The sequence below is a fragment of the Tamandua tetradactyla genome, chromosome 7 (assembly GCF_023851605.1).
Source record: "Tamandua tetradactyla isolate mTamTet1 chromosome 7, mTamTet1.pri, whole genome shotgun sequence".
Taxonomy (NCBI): Eukaryota; Metazoa; Chordata; class Mammalia; order Pilosa; family Myrmecophagidae; genus Tamandua; species Tamandua tetradactyla.
In genome coordinates, this window is record NC_135333.1 from 64,708,070 (window position 1) to 64,729,716 (window position 21,647).

General features: G+C 46.2%; 1 protein-coding gene across 1 annotated transcript in view; it reads right to left on the reverse strand.

The window, feature by feature from the left end:
- Nucleotides 1-130: 130 nt before the first annotated feature.
- The window catches only part of DDX11 (DEAD/H-box helicase 11), a 52,429-nt gene continuing 30,912 nt past the window's right edge, over nucleotides 131-21,647 (reverse strand). Inside the window, exons 6-27 of the mRNA XM_077169658.1 lie at nucleotides 16,374-16,416; nucleotides 15,347-15,454; nucleotides 15,034-15,121; nucleotides 14,376-14,581; nucleotides 11,426-11,578; nucleotides 10,388-10,434; nucleotides 9,952-10,031; nucleotides 9,043-9,087; nucleotides 8,875-8,942; nucleotides 7,169-7,207; nucleotides 6,773-6,884; nucleotides 6,485-6,619; nucleotides 5,797-5,909; nucleotides 3,311-3,383; nucleotides 2,840-2,943; nucleotides 2,036-2,185; nucleotides 1,681-1,749; nucleotides 1,462-1,562; nucleotides 1,054-1,138; nucleotides 677-755; nucleotides 347-501; nucleotides 131-262 (exon numbers count right to left, since the gene is read on the reverse strand). Of these exons, the coding sequence (XP_077025773.1) occupies nucleotides 233-262; nucleotides 347-501; nucleotides 677-755; nucleotides 1,054-1,138; nucleotides 1,462-1,562; nucleotides 1,681-1,749; nucleotides 2,036-2,185; nucleotides 2,840-2,943; nucleotides 3,311-3,383; nucleotides 5,797-5,909; nucleotides 6,485-6,619; nucleotides 6,773-6,884; nucleotides 7,169-7,207; nucleotides 8,875-8,942; nucleotides 9,043-9,087; nucleotides 9,952-10,031; nucleotides 10,388-10,434; nucleotides 11,426-11,578; nucleotides 14,376-14,581; nucleotides 15,034-15,121; nucleotides 15,347-15,454; nucleotides 16,374-16,416 (2,083 nt within the window). The 3' untranslated portion in view covers nucleotides 131-232. The remainder of the gene's footprint in view (nucleotides 263-346; nucleotides 502-676; nucleotides 756-1,053; nucleotides 1,139-1,461; nucleotides 1,563-1,680; nucleotides 1,750-2,035; nucleotides 2,186-2,839; nucleotides 2,944-3,310; nucleotides 3,384-5,796; nucleotides 5,910-6,484; nucleotides 6,620-6,772; nucleotides 6,885-7,168; nucleotides 7,208-8,874; nucleotides 8,943-9,042; nucleotides 9,088-9,951; nucleotides 10,032-10,387; nucleotides 10,435-11,425; nucleotides 11,579-14,375; nucleotides 14,582-15,033; nucleotides 15,122-15,346; nucleotides 15,455-16,373; nucleotides 16,417-21,647) is intronic.

Below are 21,647 nucleotides of genomic sequence, written 5' to 3' on the forward strand. Positions count from 1 at the left end.
CTGGCCCACACCCAGCTTCTTCAGGCTTCACGTGACTTTCTTCCTACTGCCTTTTCCACCTATGCCTGGATCCCAGCAGCCCCGCCGACTCCAGAAGCGAATTAACATGCTTCACCTGGGTTTCTTTCACCTTTTGGGGCAGGATCTGTGTAGATGAGGCCCAAGACAAAACATTCCAGTAGAAGGGTGAAGGGAAAGCCTGGAGACTGGCAGTGATGTGGCCAGCTGTCTGTTAGGAGGGGCCAGACTTCTCCCGATGAAACTGGGGAGACAGAAAACAGTGAAAATCTACATCTTGGGGATCTTGGGGACAGGGGAGGCTCTCGGGGGCAGGGGTAGTCCAAACCTTGCGCAAAGCAGCAAAAGCAGGGCCAAATGCAGCTTTGACCTCCACACGGTCCCGGATCCAAGCTGGCAGCTTTGCCAGAACGGGGGAGCGGGCATAGCGCTGGTCCAGGAGCACAATGCTGGCAAAGTCCTTCTGGTGCCTGATGGCCCTGCCTGGGTGGCAAAAGGGTGGGCATGAAGTTAAGTCCTCATGGCCATTTCTACTGGGTCCCACCTACCTCCCCTTCCTCAGCCTTCAGATTGGTGTGATGGTATGTGAAGCCCCTCCCTCTTCTCATCACATTCTCCATCCATCTGTCCTGATAGCTGGAAATAATCCCAGGCTTACCTATAGATTGGTTGACAGCCTTCATACACAGATTCTCCACCAAAGCCTTGCCTGGGGGCACCTGACCTGGCATCCTGGGCTGTGTAGGGTAAAGGAAAGGAGATGCCCATCAGAACTGTTTCTGGCCTCCTGCCTAGTATTCCAGTTCTCCCCTAAGAAACGGGCACTGCCAGGTTCTGGAGCAAAAGCCCAGAAGGCTTCACAGCACAGTGCCAGCAAGTGATGAGAGGTAAGGCTGTGAGGAAGATCGAGGCACAGGTGTGTATCCAAAACCCTCTGGAGGAAACAGGAAACCTTGGGACGACACAGCTGAGACCTTGACACCTTGGCCCTGCCCCCCTAGACCTCTCAACTTCAGAAGCCCAGGAGGCACTTACAAGGCTCTGATCCAGGTAGGCCATCTTCTCTTGCAGCTCTGGAGACTTCATGTTGGGGTAGGGCATGCCTACCATGACCACACACCTATGGGCAGAGGTATACCTGAGCAGAAGGGTCCTCCCACCCCCACCCCTTCCTTCTTCCCACTTAAGCTGTGCTCAGTAGTTCTGCTTCCCCACCCTGGACCTGCCACATGAAGAGGATTTTTCAGTAAGCAGTCCAGTCCAGGCTAGTGAATTGAGTTCTGAGAAAGGAATGATCGACCAATCTCAATTTCTATCTGGTCTCAAAGGGCCAAATCAAGAGTCACTGCAACACTTCCCTGTTCATCTGACTGATGCTGGGCAGGCAGCCTGGGTACAGACTGTGAGGAGTGCTGGTCTCAGGAGGTAAGAACCAGTACTTACCGGCCTAGGTCATCAGAGAAGTTGATCCCTTCACTCATCTTCCCGCCAACCACAGAGAGGAGCAGGGCCCCTGTCACCACGCTTCCCGTCTGGCTGCAGCACTGTGGGAGACATCCAGCCCCAGAGCTGCTGAGCTCAAGCTTGGATGTCACCCAAAATACTTGTAGCTGCCAACCCCACATATTCTCTGGACTGAGGCCTCAGAGTTCTACCTCTCACCTTAATGCACCTGGAATATTCCATCAGCACCTGCTCCACCTGGTTTGCTCTCTTGGGTTCTTGAAATATCTGGAGATAAATAGACAACAACTGCTAGGAAAGGCATTCGGGATGCCTAGGTGTTAGATCTGCTCAAGGCCCTGTGTTTTCTAGAATGGGTATGAAAGAGTCAGGACCTTTGGGGGAATGAATCCTTTGGGCCAATACTCGGATTTGGAAGTGGTGGATGAGGAACTAGGAGAGGCCCCTGTATGTGAGGTCTAAGCATGCTGATTCGAGGTACACAAGAAATCCAGTGAGGGATCCAAGGGCCACAGTCCTCCTATGTGAGAGGCCCAGCTGAAGAGATATTCACCTTTTTCTTGATGGCCAGGCGGGCCAACAGGCCACTCTTCTCCCAGTGGGCATGGACTTGGCGCTGGTACTCATAGGAGGGAAAAAAGCAGACCACCCCTCCAGGGACCACGTTGCACAGGTTACAGAGAATGCGGCCTGCCTCGTCCATCTAGAAAAGGAAGACAAGAAGTCCCTCCATGAAGCCACCCCCAGAACAGGCTTCCTGACCTTGGGATTCAAAACCAAGTACTGAAATCCGTGGGGTTACTATGGCGAGGGAGGATGGCTCCAGGGTGGGAATCACTGGAAGGTGCCGTTCTCCCTACCACACACACCCAAATGATGTTTCTGTGACTAACAGCACTACAACCAACATCACACAGTGCTGGACCAGGGACAAAACCTGTATCAGGCCTCCCTGTCTCCAACCCCCAATGTCCCAAGGAGCATGAGTGACAATACAGGCCTTAAAAACCCCAGGCTGCCACTAGGGATGCCACCCCTCCCTGATCCACACTCCACCATAGGCTGGGGCTGATATCACCAAAAGGCAGAAGAACCAAGGGACCGAGCAGCATACTCATGTGCATAATCCTAAGGGATACCTGGGATTTTGAAGAAAACTTATTTAGCAGTCTAGGAGGTGAGGGGGTGGGGGGAGAACAGGCCTTCTTGATGAATATCTAGATACACTACTAATCTTGTGCTGACTCCGAGATGGAAGACCCCAGTTCCGATTTCCTCTGAGCCCGAACATTCAGACTGGCCAGAGTGCCTCCTGCCCAAACTCAGCCTGTATCAGGGCAGACAGGATGGTACCAACCAGAAGCGGCAGCTCCCTTTTCTGGTATGTGAATTCCAGCTGTTGGTTGGAGGGCCCGGAGCAGATGATGAGGGGTAGGATGTTTTCTGGTGGGATCACATGACCTGGGAAGATCCAGCGAGGAGTGAAAACTAGAAGTCCAAAGAGTAGAGTCCAGAAAGCATTTTCCATCCCTGTCTTCTAGACTAGAATAGCAATCCATACCGCAATCTATACCACTCCCCCAAGTACCCTCCGTGTTTCCACAAGGACACTGGGTAACACTCAAACCTCTCGCATGCAGACAGGGGTACAGGAGTAGGAAAACGCGTGAGTGAGTGAGCACATGAGACAGCAAGCAGAGGAGGATGCAGAGGTCTTCTCAGCCCCTCCGACCTGATAATAGTGTGTGGTTCAACTAAACAAGGGAGTAAGACCTCCAGTCCACGGCAGGCACCTTGTGTTCATTCCGCCCTGAACATGGACACTCACCACAGGAAAACTCCACCACACGCTCGGCCCCAACCCCAGCACACGTCAGCAGCTGGTCCCGAAAGTCGGACACCTGCAGACCACAAGGTCAAGGCTTTGTGATTCTCAGATGTCCTTCACAAAGGGAAATTTGATAAGACAGTCCTAAAACTTGACAGAGTGGTTCTTAACCCTGGTTATACATCAAAACCATCAGTGGAACTTTAAAAATATATACACAGCCAGGCCCCAGCCCAGACCTCTGAATAAGACTCTCTAGGGGAAGATTACATTTGTTTAAAGAGTTCCAGGTTTTTCACCCATTGGAATGGCAAAAATCCCCAAGTGTGCTCTGTGGAGAAATGGGCATTCTTGTACACTGCTGGTGGGGGACAGAACAGTATAACTCCTATAACAGATTTTGACAATATTTAACAAATCAAATATGCTTTTACTTTTGACTCAGCAATCTCATTTCTCAGAGTCTAGTCTGAAGATAAAGCTCCACAAATACCAAATAACATATGCACAGGATATCTGTTGTGGTGCTATCAGTAACAGTAAGACTGCTCATCAAGAGGGGACCGGCTGGTAAGCCATGCTGCGTCCACCAAAGGAGGACTGTGCAGCCAGCAAAAGGAACGCAGACCATCCTTACATACATGAACACTGATTATGCTGCTCTTGATGTAAAAAGGAAAAAGTAAGGGGACATACGTGCTTATTTTGGGGGAACTGAGGGAGGAACACTGGAAGGAGAGACCAGCAGAACAAAAATGGTCAACCACCTGTGGGTGTGGGGGACAGGCTGGAGTAGATGAGAATGGAAAGTGAGACTTCTATATTTTTACATAGTTTTGACACTTGAACCACACAGATATTTATATATTTAAGAAATAAAAGTCTAAAAGGAAAAACAAACTCTAAAACTGAAAAACTAAAACAAAAGAGCCTAGCTTTCTATCAAATTAGTAACATAAACACAGAGATCAGCCTGACTGACTGTACATTCTTAGTGGGATATAGTCTAAGTGCAAATATAAATGCAATAAAATAAAACTGTAATCAGTTCTTCTATTGAAAGTAATATTCCTATTATAATTTTGAAATTATTTTAAGAATATTGTAAAAGCAAATAGATTAATAAAAAATCAAAATGTTCAGCTTAAAAAATGTAAAGTCAAATAAACTGCTTCTTTGATTTTTAATTAGGAATATTAATATCAACTCATTTCTGAAGACATATTCCCTAGGTCTGTCTACCAAAATGGCCTATAAACAATAATAAAGGAGCCATATGAACCCCTTACACCCAGATTTTGGTTTCTAAATATCATTTCCACCCAAAAGGAACAAGGGCTCCTTGGAGAAATGAATGATTCCAGATCTGGGGCAAGGAAAGTATAAGGTGATCCTGGGACATTTTGTTGTGTCAGAAAGCAAGAAATCATTCAATAACTAATGGGAGTCATGTCAAAAGGAGTAGCATGAAGGGTTCTCACTGGCCATTTGACAATTTAAGCATCAAAACAATAACTGAATGATTTTGACATAGTGAATGAATAAGAATCCACAAGTTCAAATGCAAAACAAACAAAATGAGAAAGAAAAAGCTACAGGGGTGATTCTAACAGGCAACTGAGGTTGGGAACCTTTGCTTTAGAACTTTGGATAGACTTTCAACAAGGAAGTCCTTTTCTAGGATATATACTAAGGAAATAATCACTATACAGAGATTTGGTTTAATTTGTCACTGTGTTGTTTAAAATAGAGAAAAAACAGAAACAACTTAACTAACAAAAGAGGAATGGGTAAATAAAATATAATATATCCATGTTACGGAATCCAATACAGCCAGAGTATGGGGGAATGAACAAATACTTGCTGACAAGGAAAAATGCTTATGACATTTTCTTGGTGAGTGAAGAAAGCAAGTTATAACAATGGCATGTAGAGATAATAGTTTTTTTTTGTTTTGCTTACCAAATATGTAGGTATATATGGAGAAAATTATGCATAGAAAACCTGTCATAATATACACCAAAATTAATCCTTGGCTGAGAAATTATATGCTTTTCCCCCCCATTTCTGCTTGCCTCTGCTTTCTACAATGGAAACAGAATTACCTTCTAAGATGAATTATACATACATACATACATACATATATATATATATATATATATAGTAACTGTAAATTTATAAGAGACAATGTTGACATGTTGACACTTCTACAGTGGGTGAAGGAAGGGAACGGCCTTGAGGCACTTAAATGAAAGTTTAAAACTACAGGAAAGCTTTCTTGGGGAGAACAGAATGAACAGAGTGGCTGGAGCCCCACTACTGTCCCTCTACTCGGTATGAGTGGCGCAGGCAGTGAGGTGGAACAGCAGTGCCACCTAGTGGGCGCTGCCTGGCCTGCTCCAGCCTACCCCTTTCTGGGTAGGCTCCTTCCCTGTGCCTCTCCCACCCTGACACAGGGCACCAGAGGTTGGGCCTGGTGTCCTTACCGGCTGCATGGTGCCCCCTGCTATGACCATGGCTCGGCACTCCTTTACCACCTGGGCAAAGTGCACAGCTGGATTCAGGAGCAAGAATTTGAGGCTGCTTTGAGTGAGGCTGCCTGAAAAATGAGAAAGATAGGACAGCTACATGAGGAAGGGAGCAGACAATTATTCAGTCTTGGCCAAAGGGAATCTCCAGTTGGGTCCACATAGGAGGCACAATGTAGCCTGAACAGAGTGGTTGTAACCCCACTACAGCCCCTTTTGGTCTGAAACTCTCTCTTTAAATTAAATCCCATTTAACCTCAGGACAACCCTCTGAGGCAAACAGTGGTGTTATCTCATTTTCATATGAGAAAACTGTAGTTCAGAGAGGTAAAGAAACTGGACCAAGTCACATAGCTGGTAAGTGTCGAAACTAAGACTCAAACCAACTCCAGAGCCCATAACCTTAACTGCCAGGCCACTCAGCTTCCCTTAGAGGACCCGCCATCCTAGAGCCTCTACCATCCTAGAGTCTATGCCATCCCCACCCACCAACCCCAATGCCTGCCCCAGGCCCCAAGAGGCCAGTCACCAGGGTCCTGTCTCCTAACCCCCAAAGATGCCAGGAGAAATAAGGGCTCCTTTCATGCATGGCTCCAAGTTGGTTCTTCCTTGGGAATGAAGCCTGGCTGGGCAAGCACCTGATTACCTTGGCGGCTCAGGATGACCCTGCCATCCTGGTTGGCAGTGGTGAGAGCTGCAAGGAAGCCTTCGATGTGCATCAGCGGAGAAGCGGGCCGCAGTGCCCTGGCCTCACCCTCCTCCACAGGAGATGGAGGAGTTGCTGTAGAGAAGAGGGTCGGGAATTAAGGACAGGGCCACTGTTCTCTCCCTGATGTCAGGATAAAGCTCTCCAGGGGAAGATATGTTCACATGTGAGGAATAAGCATTCTCGCCCAGGGCCCACAGCCCAGTTCTTCCCAACTTCTTAACTCACCCTCAGTGGCCCCAGGCTGCAGGCTCTGCAGGAAGCGCTGAAACCCAGCCAGCCTAGGCTGCTCCCTGGAGGGAAGGAGGGCTGCTCCATACCATTCTGTGAAGCCAAAGAGCTGGGATAGGGATAAGACAGAGTGGTGAGAGAAATGAGCTGAGACTGGCAGACTGGGATAGACCAGAGGCTTTGCAAGGCTCCAAACAGCCTGCCTCACTGCACCCCCTCCCCCAGGCACATGGCACCCCTCCCCACTCCCAGTGACACTGTTCCACACTCCACAGAGTGGAGGCAGAGGTGATCCAGGGTTTCTAATTAAGAGGTGAGAGAAAGGCACAGTGAGGGCAGCAAGATGAGGGGCTGCTGGGTACCCCTGGACCCTCAAGGAAGGGAAGTGTGTACCTTTCTGCTGATCATGCTCTTTTCACAGTACCGCTGCACCTGCAAAACCAAACCCAGCTGGAGACAACAGGCAAAAATCAACCAAGCTGTACTCTAAATTAAAAAAAAAATAACTACTTTCTAATACCCTAGAATGCACAGCTCACTGCATCTCCCAAGGAAGGAATCCAAAGCCTTAGTTTAGCCAACTATTTCAATATTCTTTGAGGCCACTCCTCTTTCGCTGCAACTCCACCACCACCACCACCATACAGTGCTCTCGCAAGAGGGGAAGACTCCTCTATGCCTCACAGTCACAGATGTGCTTGACACAGGAACATGTCTCTCCAGGTCCAAAGGCTCTCTAAGGCACTCAGTAAAAGTTATATCCCCTCTGCTTTCCCTTGAGGTGGCAGCATCTAAGCTGGCCCTTGAATGATTAAGGGTTAGCTTTAAAAAAGAAAAATAACCCTATAAGCAAAGACATAAAGGAGGAAAGTATGAGGCCTGTCCAGGGAAATATGAAGTATAGTTTAGTTGGCATGTACAATATATGTAATCTGGAGTCAGACCTTAGCTTAAGGCAGTGAGTTTAAAGCCTTTAAGATTTCTGAGAAGAGTGACAGCCTCTGATTAAGATTCCCTAGAGGGTGTCTGTAAAATACTTTAGAAGGACAGAGAATGAAATCAAGGAGACTAGAAAGAAGGCAGTGACTGCCCTGAAGTAGTGGCTGAGGGAATGAAGAAGCAGGACATGTTCAAGAGCTGTTACAGAGGTAGAACCACAAGGCCTGCCAACTTTGTGGAGGTGGGACATAAATGGGGAGAAAAGAACCAAAGATGACCAGGACTGCCAGGATGTGTGACAGAATGGAGTAGCAACTATGTCCCAAATGGGTAAGTCGGGGAAAGCTGACTGAAGCCAAGAGGAGGCAGGATGGAGAGATGAAGGCCCCTGAGTCAGTGTGGCTGGGTTCACACGCTGGCCCCACCTGTCCATCATGTGTGACGCTGTGTGCATTTCCCTGAAGGAACCTCTCTGAGACTCCATTTCCTTCGCTTTCAAATAGCAACAGTATGTCCTGCCATGGAGGCCAGAAGAGGCATACTGCCTGGGGCACAGAAGCACTCAAGTATATAAAGGCAAGGGTTGTTATGAACTTAGAACCCCTCAAAGTTAGGAGGTGAGGGACAATGGCTGGGTCCAGTTTGGTGGACCCTGAACAGGTAGGACTGGAGGAATCAAAAAGTATGAGGCTGCAATAAACCCTCCAGCTAGAAAGAGTGGGCAAATGAGAGAAGGCCCACCAGAGTGGCCCTCTCCATGTTCTCACCTGCCTCAGCCCAGCAGCAAGCTCACAAAATTAATGTCCTGCTTTTGCCAAAAGTCCAGGAAGAGAAAGTGCTAGAGGAAAGTCAGTAAGACGTGAGGAGCCAAGAACCTTTCTTTGTGCCAAAAGTAAGGCACCTTTCCTCACCAATCCCTATGACTCTTTGATCTTTTCACACTGAGAGTGAAGATTCTTTTTTCTTGCTGATGTGTTCTGTTTAAGAGGTAATCATATACGTATAAGTTTGAGACTCTCAGACCTTAATTTGCTTGAGGACAGACAGGCTTTGTATTTTATTCCTTCACAGTCATAACAGTGCTCTGCCTCCAGGTGGCAATAGGAATAAGGAGATGTCACCTACTAATATGAAAAGACAAACACCTCTACCATTTCTACCTTGAACAGGTTAATGTTGTCAATCTGACACTGGAAGAGGAAATCGTTGATGGTCTTCAGCTCCGTCCCTGAGGGGAAACCAAACAAAGGGTCTGAAACTCTCCGTCTGAAGACCATGGCTTTGGGCTGCAAAGGTAAGCTCAGCCATACTCAGAGGAACCCTCTTACCTGTCTGTGGAAGGCTCTGTGTATTGGGATTTTGCTTTATGTTTCCTAAAAAAGAGAACTTCAACATGTCAGGATGGTGGCCCTCTAGCTCCTCACCAAAAAAACAAATACCCCTTCTCATCCCCTATCTGTTCATTCTACACTGTAACTATCAAGCAAGAAGAGCATTCATACTTGAACACTGTTTTTTGCATTTATGGCACCCAAGAACCCACAGTGAGGGTAGGAGGTGCCCAGGAGCCTCAGTAGTCTGACCCACAGGTTTGCATGGCGGCTGAAGCCTCGCAATCCCTTTCTCATCTCTTCGCAGTTATGTGAGAGCATAAGAGAGGCCCTGGGCTGCATGGTGGTCTGGCAGCAAAGGTGGTGACAAAGCAAGGAGGAAAAGCTCCCCCAGGACCCCTGGCTTTCTGGAAATTCAGCCTCCATAAAAGCTTTCAAAGGGAGTGCCACATAATAAAGGGTTCAGCTGTTCTTCAGGAAAGAGAGTGTGGCACAGAATGCAAAAAGCAAGGGATCTGGAGCCAAAAGCGTCCAGGCCCACATACTAGCTCAGGATCACAGGCAGAGCACAGAGGCTTTAGCTCACTTGTCTATAAAGTGAGGCTTAAAACACCTGCTTCTTCAGGAATTAAAGCAAGTTGTGTGTGAAAATAGTCTGAAAACTGCAGAGAACTCTATTACATAAAATATATTTACATTATAGTGTAAAATATCCTTTTCACCTCTGGAATGGGATCTGGCAAAAAAGGACTAGAATAGGGCAACTAAACTAGGATTCTAAATAAAGATCTGAGGTCAGACAACTCAACCAAGCCATAAAGAACAAGTATTTTCTAACAGTCCAGACTGCTCTCAAGGACAGGAGTGCCAGGAGTGCAGGAGGGGTCTGGGCAGTTGTTGCCTTACCACCCAGCACAGACACAAACTGCTCCAACAGGTATAGGATCTGCTTGATGTACATCAGGTTCTTGGCCTTCAAACGCTTCCTACAGAAAAGCCAACAGACATTAAATGGTCAGATGGTCAGACTCTAGCAGCAACTTCCCCTCCAGCCAACCCTAAGCTGAGGCATTTCTGTCTGGCTCCTTTCAAACTGAGCCAGAGGTGACATACTCCCCTATGAAAAGCTGGTGCCAACCCAAGGCCTATTGTTCTGTTCCAAGTGCTCTAGGCCCATGTTAAGGGGCATATGCCATTAGCCAGGACATAAACAGCACTTTGACCCACACTGCTCAGAGCCTGGGCCAGAGACGGGCACCCACATGCTTCTTGAGGGGCTGAGATAAGGGGCCCTGAGGCAGAGGAGAGCATCTTCTCTCTGCCTCTGGAGGTAGTGTCTCACCTGTATTGTTCCATATACTGAAGCAGCTGGGAGTGGGCCTGGCAGAGCTGGGGAGAGGGCACAGAACAGACATGAAGGTAGACCAGGCTCTGGGCAAGTAGCCTAGTGTAGCTCCAGGGAAACCTTATGCTACACCCGGGAATTGCTAGCACAGGACCCGTAAGAGGCAAGCAGGGAAAGGGGAGTGCGGCTGGGTACAGACTTAAGGTGGGGGCCTTAAAGGCCTTTAGCAGGGGGAAGCAGAAGGAGAGGAGAAGGGAAGTAGGATCTGCTGAAACATCTACTGTGGGTCACGAAAAAGAAAAGATGCTGAGTCTCTCAGGTAATGAGCCTCCCTGCTAGTTTTTACTAGGTTGGGAAGACACATGTAGTCTGAGCCAACAGCTTAAGATGACACTTCTTGGCCTCAGGTCAACCTTGTCACTGCTCAGCAGAAGTGGTGCGGTGGAATGGAGGCTTCAGGGCCAGAAACCTGTCGTCAAATCCTGGCCCCACACTTAACAGTGTGTGTGCTCTTAGGCAAACTGCTTAAACTATTCTGTCTTGAGTTCTTAATGCAAAACAAATCACTGCCACGGGAGAGCTAACATGAAGACCAGAGAGACCTAGTAGAGTGTCCAGTGCATAATAGCAAATAGGTGCCTAATAGTGAATACATAAACCATAGCTTTCAGAAATCTTGGCATTCCTTGATAAATCCCCTCAAAGCAATGTCAATCATAAGACCCCCTAACTACCTACAGGACCCTTGTTCTTTCATCCCATCAACCTGGGTTCTGGAGAACTGGGGAGGTGCATCCTGGGCTGAAGGGACTAGGCTGATGTGGGCTAGTAAAGAGCAAAGAAATGAGCTGCCATCTCTGAACAGGGTCCCCACAGGTCTAAGATCTGCTGAAAAGCCACACCTGACCCCTGACTAGGTCTCAGCCTGGACTCAGCACCTTCTACCAAACCCCAACTCTGAAGGAATTCCAGGTCTCGGCAGCTCTATCCCTTTGCTATGGCAGGCATGGCCTGCGTGGGGAGAGGCTAACCCACCTGGGAGCCGCTGACCTCGGCGCTGTGGATGCCCGTGATGGTGTCGATCAGGTTGTGGGCCTCATCAATGATCACCACCTGGCCCTGCAGCCGGATCCCCGTGGCCTTGCGGGTGGCCGTATGCAGTAACATCTGGTAGGGCAGCACCACCAGCTGGGAGAAGTCAGCAGCTTGAGCACATTCTCTGTCCCGGAGTAAGGACAGCTCTAAATCGTGTCACCTCCCAGGTAGACTAGGTACAGGGATATCCAAGGGAGAAAGCTACAGCATGGTGCTATGCTTAGCTACAGATCCTTTTCTCAGAAAGATTTATGTGGTATGTCAAATACATGAAATGGATAAAAGTGGAGCTGTTCTGAACCAGGGCAAGGGGAAGAGGGAAAGTGAAACCTCTTCTGCTTAGCTTCCCCCTGTCCACAGGGTAGTTCCCAAGGCACCGAAGTTTCCTCAGAAAGTAGCCCTGTGCCCTGGTCTTAGCACAGGCACCTTCCAGCTGTGTGATTCAGGGAAAGTCACTTAACTTCTCTGAACCTCAATTTCTCATCTGCAAAATAGGCTTGACAAATTCTATTTCAAATGAGGGTTCAAGGGTGGGAGGAATAAAAAAATAAAAGTGCTCTGTAAATATTTAGGTGTTGTGTTTTTATTAAGATTTTCCAGTTAAAAGAATCCTGATAAAGTGAAAAATCCAGAAAACTGGAAACTGAAGTCCCAGGGTGTAGCTCCTTTACTCACTCGTGAGAAAATGGATAAATTACCACTCAGGGCCCCAGGGTTCTTATATAGAATGCAGGTAAGATCTGCCTTAGCTATTTTCAGTGGGATATATAAAGGCAAAGGTGATATGGAAAGTACTTTAACAACTCAAGATCATAAAAATGTCAGAATGTCAGTGCCTAGAAGCACTCATATTGCTCCATGGCCAACAGGTCTGGGGAGGGCGTGAACGAACAGTGAGCCATGTCCTGAGTCACTCTCGAGCATCCCCATGCATGTTTTCAGGGCAGGACACTAACAGGCAGTCAACCACCATGCACAGTTATTACTACCAACCTATTCTCACACACCTACTGAAATCTCTTCTGGATTACACTGACTTCTCCAAGAGTAATTTCCTATTTCCAAAAGTTACTTGAATCAAGGAAGTAGCAAGAACATTTAAATCATACCCACCAAAGAACAATAAGATACTATTCTTGACCTATCACATTAGTAGTTTCTCGCTTTCTCTTTAAAGATAATTCAAGCATACCTCAGAGGTATTGTGGGCTCACTTCCAGACCACCACAATAAAGTGAACATTGCAAGAAAGCAAGTCACACAGATATTGGTTTCCCAGTGCATATAAAAACTATGTTTACACTATACTACGTTCCGTTAATGTGTAATAGCATTATGTCTAAAAAAAATACACACCTTTATTAAAATGTGACACAAGCCCGCCCATGCCCAAAAAAAAAAAAAAAAAAGTGAGACCTACTGCTTAGAAAAAAAAATTCCTTTCAAAATATGACTGCTCATTGACAGTGCACCTGGTCACTCAAGAACTCTGATGGAGATGTAAAATGACAATGTTGTTTTCATGCCTGCTAACCCAATACCCATTTTGCAGACCATGAATCAAGGAGTCATTTTGACTTTCAAATCTTATTATTTAAGAAAGACATTTCACAAGTCTATAGCTGCTATAGACAGTGACTCCTAGGTAGAACTGGGCAAAGCTAATCGAAAACCTTCTGGAAAGGATTCACCATTCTAATGCCATTAAGAACATCCATGATTCATGGGAGGAGGTCAAAATATCGCTATTTACAGGAGTTTGGAAGAAGTTGATTCCAATTCTCCTGAATGACTTTGAGGGGTTCAAAACTTAAGTAGAGGAAGTAACTGCAAGTAAACTAGAATTAGAAGTGGAACCTGAAGATGTGGCTGAATTGCTGTAATTTCATGATAAAACTTTAATGGATGAGGAGTTGCCTCTTATAGTGATTTCCTGAGTTGGACTCGACTCTGGCTGGAGATGCTGTGAACAGGTTGAAATGACAACAAAGGATTTAGAATATTACATAAGGTTAGTTGATGCAGGGTTTGAGAGGACTGATTCCAATTCTGAAAAAAAGTTCTACTGTGACTAAGTGCTATCAAATAGCATCACATGCTACAGAGAAATCTTTCTTAAAAGGAAGAATCAACTGATGTAGCAAACTTCACTGCTCTCTTACCTTAAGAAGCTACCAGTCACCCTGACCTTCAGCAACCACCACCCTGATCAGTGAGCAGCCATCAACACAGAGGAAATACCCTCCATCAGCAAAAAGACCACAACTCACTGGAGGTGCAGATGATGGTTGGCATTTTTTAGCAATAAAGTATTTTTTAACTAAGATATGTACATTGGTTTTTTTTTTAGACACAATGCTATTTAACACTTAGTAGACTTTACTATAGTGGAAACATAACTTTTATATGCACTGGAAAAACAAAAAAATTCATGCGCCTGTCTGATATTCACTTTATTGTGGATGTCTGAAACCTCATCCACAATATCTCCAAAGCGTGCCTGTATTCAATAAGGTAAGTCTAAATAAAGAAGGCAGAACTTGTACATGCTGCAGAGATGTAAATTTGGGACAATCGTTGGAAATTATTTATGTTATGCAGCTCTCTCGGTTTCTGCCCTGGCACTCTCACTATGGTTTCACCAGGAATGCACTCTCCTTTCTGGCTCCTCTCTGTTGTCCCCCAATAATTTCAATTGGCCCCAAAGCCCAGAGTTTCCAAGGGATCCTGGGCCTCCCCAGACCCTGCGGGCTAGGAGAGCATACGCTGCCCAGCTGCTCTAACCACAGTGAGTGGCACCCTTCTGAGTTAAAGAGGAATGAGGTATTTCCTCATGGCCTACACCACTGTTGGGAGCCAACAGCTACTCCTCAACCCTCCAGGACTTCACCTGGGCTGCAGGAATGGCAAATCGGCTCCCGTAATAGGGACAGGCTCGCGCCTCCTTCCCAAGGGTCACCAGGTGCTCGATGTCCTTCACCTCCACCAGGACCTCGTCGCGGAGCAGCTGCATCTGCTCATAGTTGTAGAAGGGGCAGGTGGCCCTGTTCTGCTTTCTTAGCTTGGGCTTCTCTTCCTCAGCTTTGTTCTTCTTTTCTGAAGGTGGTTCATGTACGACAGAAACAAAGACAAAAAGAACAATAACTAGCTGTGGGTTTAAGCCTGGCTCTGCAATGTCAAGAACAATCCCCACGGGTGGGGCCTATAAAACCTTTCTAGACGCTGCCTGTTACAGTCTCACAATACCGGCACTCCAGTATTTTACTTTGCGCTCCCTACAAAAACCCTTGTACAAAATCATCTTGAAACCAAAGTTTTAGACTAGACTGACCCAGAATGCAAGAACACTCTTCCCCATGGGGAAGGTTTTTCAGAAGGAAACTGTTTCTCTTTATGGTTCTGTTTTATTTCCTGTGTCCCTGGTCCACCTCCACTGCAGCTCTTCTATCACTTCCAGCCCACCCCTCTCTTTCTCAGGACCACCCAAGGCGACACAATAGTCCCAGAAGCTCTCCTTCTCATCACAGGGGTGGGCGGGTGGTAACTACCATGTCTGTCTCTCTGCATCTCCATGCAGCGGTCATTGATAAGCTGCACAGAACCCAGTTTCCTCACATCTTCATTTACACAGAGGTTCTACAAGACAAAGGCAAAAAAGTCAAAGGGTTGGTGCAGCTAAGTATCAGGCCAGCACTATGTGCCCCTCCCCGTCCTCCTCTCTTCCTTGCTAGAACTGGCCAGGCCAGGGAAGGGTCTGATCCTCTCCCTTCTTCCCTTTGTTACAAGGAAAACAAAGGAACAGAGAAGGGCAGTGGCCTGCTCAGTGACAGCAGTGGACTGAGACACTCTGCCTCTGTCTACCTGCCGGGATCCAAGAGAGACCAGTCGGGTTTCCTTGCCAAAGGGACTCTTCTGAACCTCGCGCACGAATTGGGCCAGCTGGGAGTGTGTCCGACTGCAGTAATAAATCTGGTCAAAGGAAAAGAAGGGGATTTCAAAGAGGAGATTACAGTATTCCACACTATTCCCTGAACTTTGAGGAATGCCTTCACCTAAGAGACTGAGGGAACAGGGAGAGTGGCCTCAAATGTACTTCAGGCAAGATAAGTATTGAATCTCACCAACTGAGGAGTCCAGGGATTCCCCAATTCACCCTCAGCTCTAAAATTCACCAAACCTAATGCCTTCCACAGGTCATATTTCCCTTCTAACCCAACTGCCTCTGAGTGTTGGGATTTTAAGAAAGAATATTTCTCCTAGTGGGCAATGACTCTGACATTCAGGGGTCAGGGAGGTAGGGGGACTGATTCACACACATCCCTCAAAGGGCTTTGAGAATGGAATGGCAGCAAAGCAGGAAGAGGCCAAGTTACTCTACTTCACTAAGATTTAGAAGATTTGAGGACAGGAAGGAAGAAAAGAAGAAGAAAAATATTTACTTCCATAATAGAAAAGAAAAGTCTTAGATGGATGAAACGAAATACTTTTAAATTTGAGAAATGTTCAGAACCACACACACCTAAAAGCACCCCAAGCAAATGAAGACAGAAATGGGAAGAGAGGAAACGTGCCAGGAGAAATTCAAAGGGCAGAATGCTCTTACTTTGTCCTGTACCTCTACCTCCTGCCACCATTCAAGGGAAAGAGAACCTGCCCGAGTCTCTGGCCCAGGATGGTTGCTCCTTGATGCCCTGGGGCATGTAACCCCAGGCAACTCTCCTGGAGCAACAAGAGAGCCCAAGGGTTTGGCTCCAGGCAGTCACAGAGCCCAGGGGCTGGAAGACTTCCTGACAGAAGACTGAGAAGCAGCTGCAGGGATGCACGTCTTCTCCCTGGGGCCCTGGGCTAAGGAGCAAGCACAGAAGTACCCAAGGACATGGCATATTACCTTAGTCACATGTTCCTCCTCAAGGTCTTCGTCTTGATCTACTCTGAGAGAGAGGAAAAAAAAAAAAAACACAGAGAGGCCATTCTTCCTCAGCAAATTCAAGTCAATAAGAAAAGCATTTCTCGAGCATCTCATCACTTATGTGCCAGCAACTAGCCCTGGATGTTCAATTCAATGATAAACAAGGAAGATGCAGTCCCATTCCTCTGAGGCCACCAGAATGAAGCCTGAGCTCTGAGCCTGAAAGGAGACAGCCACGAGCCCAGCAATGGGGTCCACCAAAGCAACTGAGAAGGCCTGTTCACTGAGCATATCCCACTGGAGAAACACCAACCCCATCCTTCCTGCCACTCAGGACTGAGGAACACGGGGAAATGCAGAAAGGAGAGGGGCAAGGGAACCCCAAAACCCAAGTCCTAAGCCAGAGGCCTGGGTTCAGTGGTTGCCTCAGTCAGACATCTAAGGAGGATCTCCCCTCACCACATGCCCTTTTAAGCTGGGGGTTCTTGGTTCCCCAGCAGAACCTTGCTCTTTATCACTTCAGGGGCTTTATCATTCTCTGTGCCTGGAATGCTGTCTCCCTCACCTCCTCTTCCTTCACTTAGCCAGCTCCTAGTCAACTTGGAGGGCTCATCATAAACGTCACCTCCTCCAGGAAGCCTTTCTTGGGGATCCTCGTATTGTGGTTGCCCTGTGACGCACTCACATGGCATGCTGCACCTATACCCTGTAATATTCATCTTATTCAAAGATGCTCATTCTTTGCCTGCTACTGCCCCTCCCCCCCACCTCCCCCCATCAGAATTTAATGCCCGCAGGACAGGAACTGGATCCAGCTTGTTTCTTTTGATTCCCTGGGGCCCACCCTGAGCTTGGCACACAGCCGGAATCCTGGGCATTATTCCATCAATGCAGCCCGAACTGACAATGAATGTGAGACCCTGTCCCATGGGATCAGATCACCCTCATCTCTTCTCTGGGTCTCAGTTTCTAGCATGGACAAGCAGCCCTCAGCACTGGGCAAGGGGAGGGGGTGGGGCAGTGCAAGGGAGGTTGACCCTGCATTATATGGCTTATTCGTTAACTTTATCAGTCTAGGCTCCTGAGAAAACACCCAATCTTTTTACAGATACACTCTATCTACAGGAGCATCACGTGGTATAAAATGAATTTTTTTTTTAACCTACAAATTCAATGATTAAAGAAAAAGCAGAGATACTAATTGCCTGGAGCTATTAGGAATTAATGATAGGGTTAACTTCATGATCAATAAGAACTGTTCAGTCAGCTCTGTCCAAAGGCTTGGACTTAAATCACCCAACACAGAACAGACTCAGCAGGATCTAGGTGAGAGAATAGATGTCTGAAAAAAAAAAAAGCAAAATATGGTATTGGGAATCAGTCATGTCCTCAGATAGACTCATGTCTCTCTCTAAAGGCCAGGACACTGGAAGCTGTGTAAGCTAATCTGTAGGACTAACAGCTGTTGCCCAGACCCTAAGCAAATTTGTTCTAATATTCTTTATCTTATCCTTGAAAGATTTTTAGGGGAGGTCAGCAAAACAAAGAGCGGGAGGACAATCTTGGAGCAGGTGGGAAGAGTTTATAGAGCCCACTCTGTCCACTGGCCCCTCCTGGAGTTTGGTGCATGAAGCAGTATATGTTAGCCCTGGGCAGGTCTAAAGATTTCATTCTAAACCAGACCCATGTGCTAGGAGCAGGTCACCAAGCTGTCCTCACCCACCAGCAGGCCATCCTTCTCTTTCCCTCCAGGGATCCCAGGAAGTGCTTAATGAAGGCAGATAAAGCAGTGGTTACCTCACAGAGGAGGAAAATTGTTAATGAGACAGAAACCTACAGAAATAGGCTTGGTTTTCTTTTCTAGAAAGCTTTAAGTAGGAACAGGAGAAATCAGTGTAACCTTCTAGTACCACCATGGCTCTACAGGGCTATTACCGAGAGGTCTGAAGGAGAATGGCCCAAACCTGCTACAGATATTGGTCATCTACTTTTGTCGCTCTTAGGCTTTTTTCTTGGGGGGGGGGGGGGGTAGTCATAGACCTTCTACCATCAGTATGAAATTACAGACCCTCTTATTCAAAAAATACAACTACAGAAAATTTTACAAATAATTTCATAAGGGTCACAAACCTCCAACAGTCTATCGACGACCTCTGACTTTGAAATTTTGGTGTTTCTGAAATTCTCTGTTAGAATTATACTAAGAGACTGAAAATAACCAGTGTTTGTCCGTTTGATTCAACAAATTTCTATTAAGTACCTGCAGGTTAAATACAAAGTCAGCTCCAGGACTCTAAACATCAAAAATGGTGTTTTCCTGCCCTGCAGAAGCTCACAGCTTGGTGACAGACAGGAGGCAAGCTGACAAATTAAGAGAGAGCACAGAACAAGTCATGAAACACAGCTTACAGCCCCAAGTGAAGAAACAGGACAGTGGCAGAGGGAAGGACATTGTGGAAAGAGGGAAAAGCATCTGTAAATTCTCAAACAGGAGGAAGATGCAGCACATTTAAGAAGTCAGGGCAGCTGGACTGCCAGGTGTCTAGTATGAGTGGCTGGACGTGAAGTTGAAGGGTTACATCAGGGAAGACTGAAGGGAAATGGTTTCACCTTCCAGGCACCAGAGAGGCGGTGGAGGGTTTTGGGCAACAGAGCAGAGTAACCAAGGTGTCACTGAGAACATGGACACCTGGGGACCAGTAGTCATCTTAGTGGGGCAGGAGAGACGCCATCCAAGCTGTGCCTCTGGGAGATGAATCTCCAGGAATGCTCATGCCTTTGGGGAAGAGCCACTGAATTTTTTTCCCCCCACAAAGTCACATTGTAAAATTCTATCTTTATACAATTGTCTTCAAGCATCAAGGCTATTGTAACAGCTCAACAGTTTCAGGTACTTCCCTCCAGCCACTCCAATACACCATAAACTAAAAAGGGATACCTATATAATGCACAAGAATAATCTCCAGGATACGTTCTTGACTCTGTTTGAAATCTCTAGGCCACTGAAACTTCATTTTATCTCATCTTCTCAAGAAGGCTTTCACAATTCCTTGATGCCAGGTCCCAGTACGTCCTGGGATTTCAGTCCCACGTTGCCAGGGAGATTTACACCCCTGGGAGTCATGTCCCATGTAGCAGGGAGGGCACTGTGTTCACCTGCCAAGCTGGCTTAGAGAGAGAGACCACATCTGAGCAACAAAAGGGGTTCTCTGAGAGTGACTCTCAGGCCTAATTTCAAGTGGTTTAGCTTATCCTTTGCAGGAATAAGTTTCATATAGGCAAGCCCTGTATGAAAGATCAAGGGTTCGTTCTATAGATTTGGTTGTCCCACAGCTCATGAGAATATGAGAAATTCTCCAAATGGGGAAGTTGAGTATTTACTCCTTTCTCTGGTCTCCAAAGGGGACTTTGCAGATTATTCACTACCAATTACTTTAGGATATATCATGGCAGCACACTATCCTGGACAAACCAGCAAAATCTCATGCTCTGTTTAAGATTCCATGTACATATGGCATTCAACTAAACCGACCATACAAGTTAAGCTGGGAATGCACTACGAGAATATAAATTTTGCACCAAAAAAACCCCACAAAAAACAAAAAAACCACATCCCTCTCTTTGGTCTCACATATAAGTTTTAAAATATGGACAATATCATCCTTTACTCTCTATTCTGATTTACCTTAGTCCTATCCAGATAAGCTTCATCCATATCTTTACCCAAATTCTGTTCATTTTCAACTTTTTAAACAGTTTCTCTATGGGGTAATGCTGACTTTCATAGCTTCAGAGCTCTAACTCTGAGTCTCAGGTGTCACATAAATACCCAAAGTTTCTGGAAACGGCCAGGTTATAAACAAATAGTTCAGTAACTTAGAACTTAAAAATAACGGTTACAACTCGTGAATATATGTGACTGCTGTAAGAGCTTACAATCTGGGACCCTTTACAATAGGCTCCAACCTGATAACACATGTTTTCAACTTCAGTTCACTGACTTTTTTTATCTTTTTTGGGGGGGTGCATGGTCTGGGAATTGAATCGGGGTCTCCTGCCAGTTCACTGACTCTTTACATTATAGTTAGTCCATATGATTGAGGCATGATAATATTTGTCTTTTTGTTGCTGACATTTCATTCAACACACAGTCCTTAAGGTTCATACACCTAACTATATGATTCACAACTTCATTCCTTCTTGCAGAGACTCAGTAGTATATTGTATGTATACACCAGAGTCCCCCTTCCATTCTTCAGTTATTGTACCCTTAGGCCACCTACATCCATTGTGGATCTCGAACACTGCTTCCACAAACACCAGCATGAAAATGTGTATTCCTTTCTCCACACTCAGTTCCTTCAAGGATAAAGTGAGCAAGGGGGTTTCAGGATCATGTAGCAGGGAGGGCACTGTGTGGCAACCCCACCCCTAGCCTCCTGTGGAATCACCGCACTGCACCTTTCAGTTTTGCTACTGACAGTGAACAGGTACATCTTATTCTCTGAATTTTCTCTAGTACTTGTTTCTCTTTTTTTTTTTTGCATGGGCAGGCACCAGGAATCAAACCTGGGTCTCTGGCATGGCAGGCAAGAACTCTGCCTGCTGAGCCACCATGGCCTGCCCTCTCTGTTAGTTTTTCAAGTTTTATTCACACATCATACAATCCAACCTAAGTATATAGACATGACTTTGCCACCACAATCTATCTGAAGACATTTCTTTTTCTTCCACAAAGAATCCATACTTCTCTCCCATGCCAACACCTGTTGGTATTTAATTTTGGCATAATGCTTTTTTTACATTCAGTGGAAACACTGCAATACTACTGTTGACTACAGACCCTAGCTTGCATTGGTTGTACATTTTCCTGTATACCATCTATTTTCAGCACCCTGAAATGCTGACATTCATTTGTTCTCCCTCTTGCAAAACTGTTTATTTGTACATTGTCCACTCGAGGCATTCCTAAATTATGCCATCTAAGGCTTTATCCTCTCTTTCCTTATGGTTTCATACATGCCCTCAATCATACTCGCGTTCAACTTCATTTAGTGGACTCATATTAGGGTGCTACAATCAGGTAGCACTGTGCTAAACATTTCTGAATTTTTACAATCAGCCTTGTTGTACGATCTGTACTTCTTCAGCACCAATTGCTCAATCTTTACCCTATTTCTAACTTCTGATAACCTATGTTCTTAACCTCAATCCTCAAAGTTTATTCATTAATGTTAGTTCATATTAGTGAAA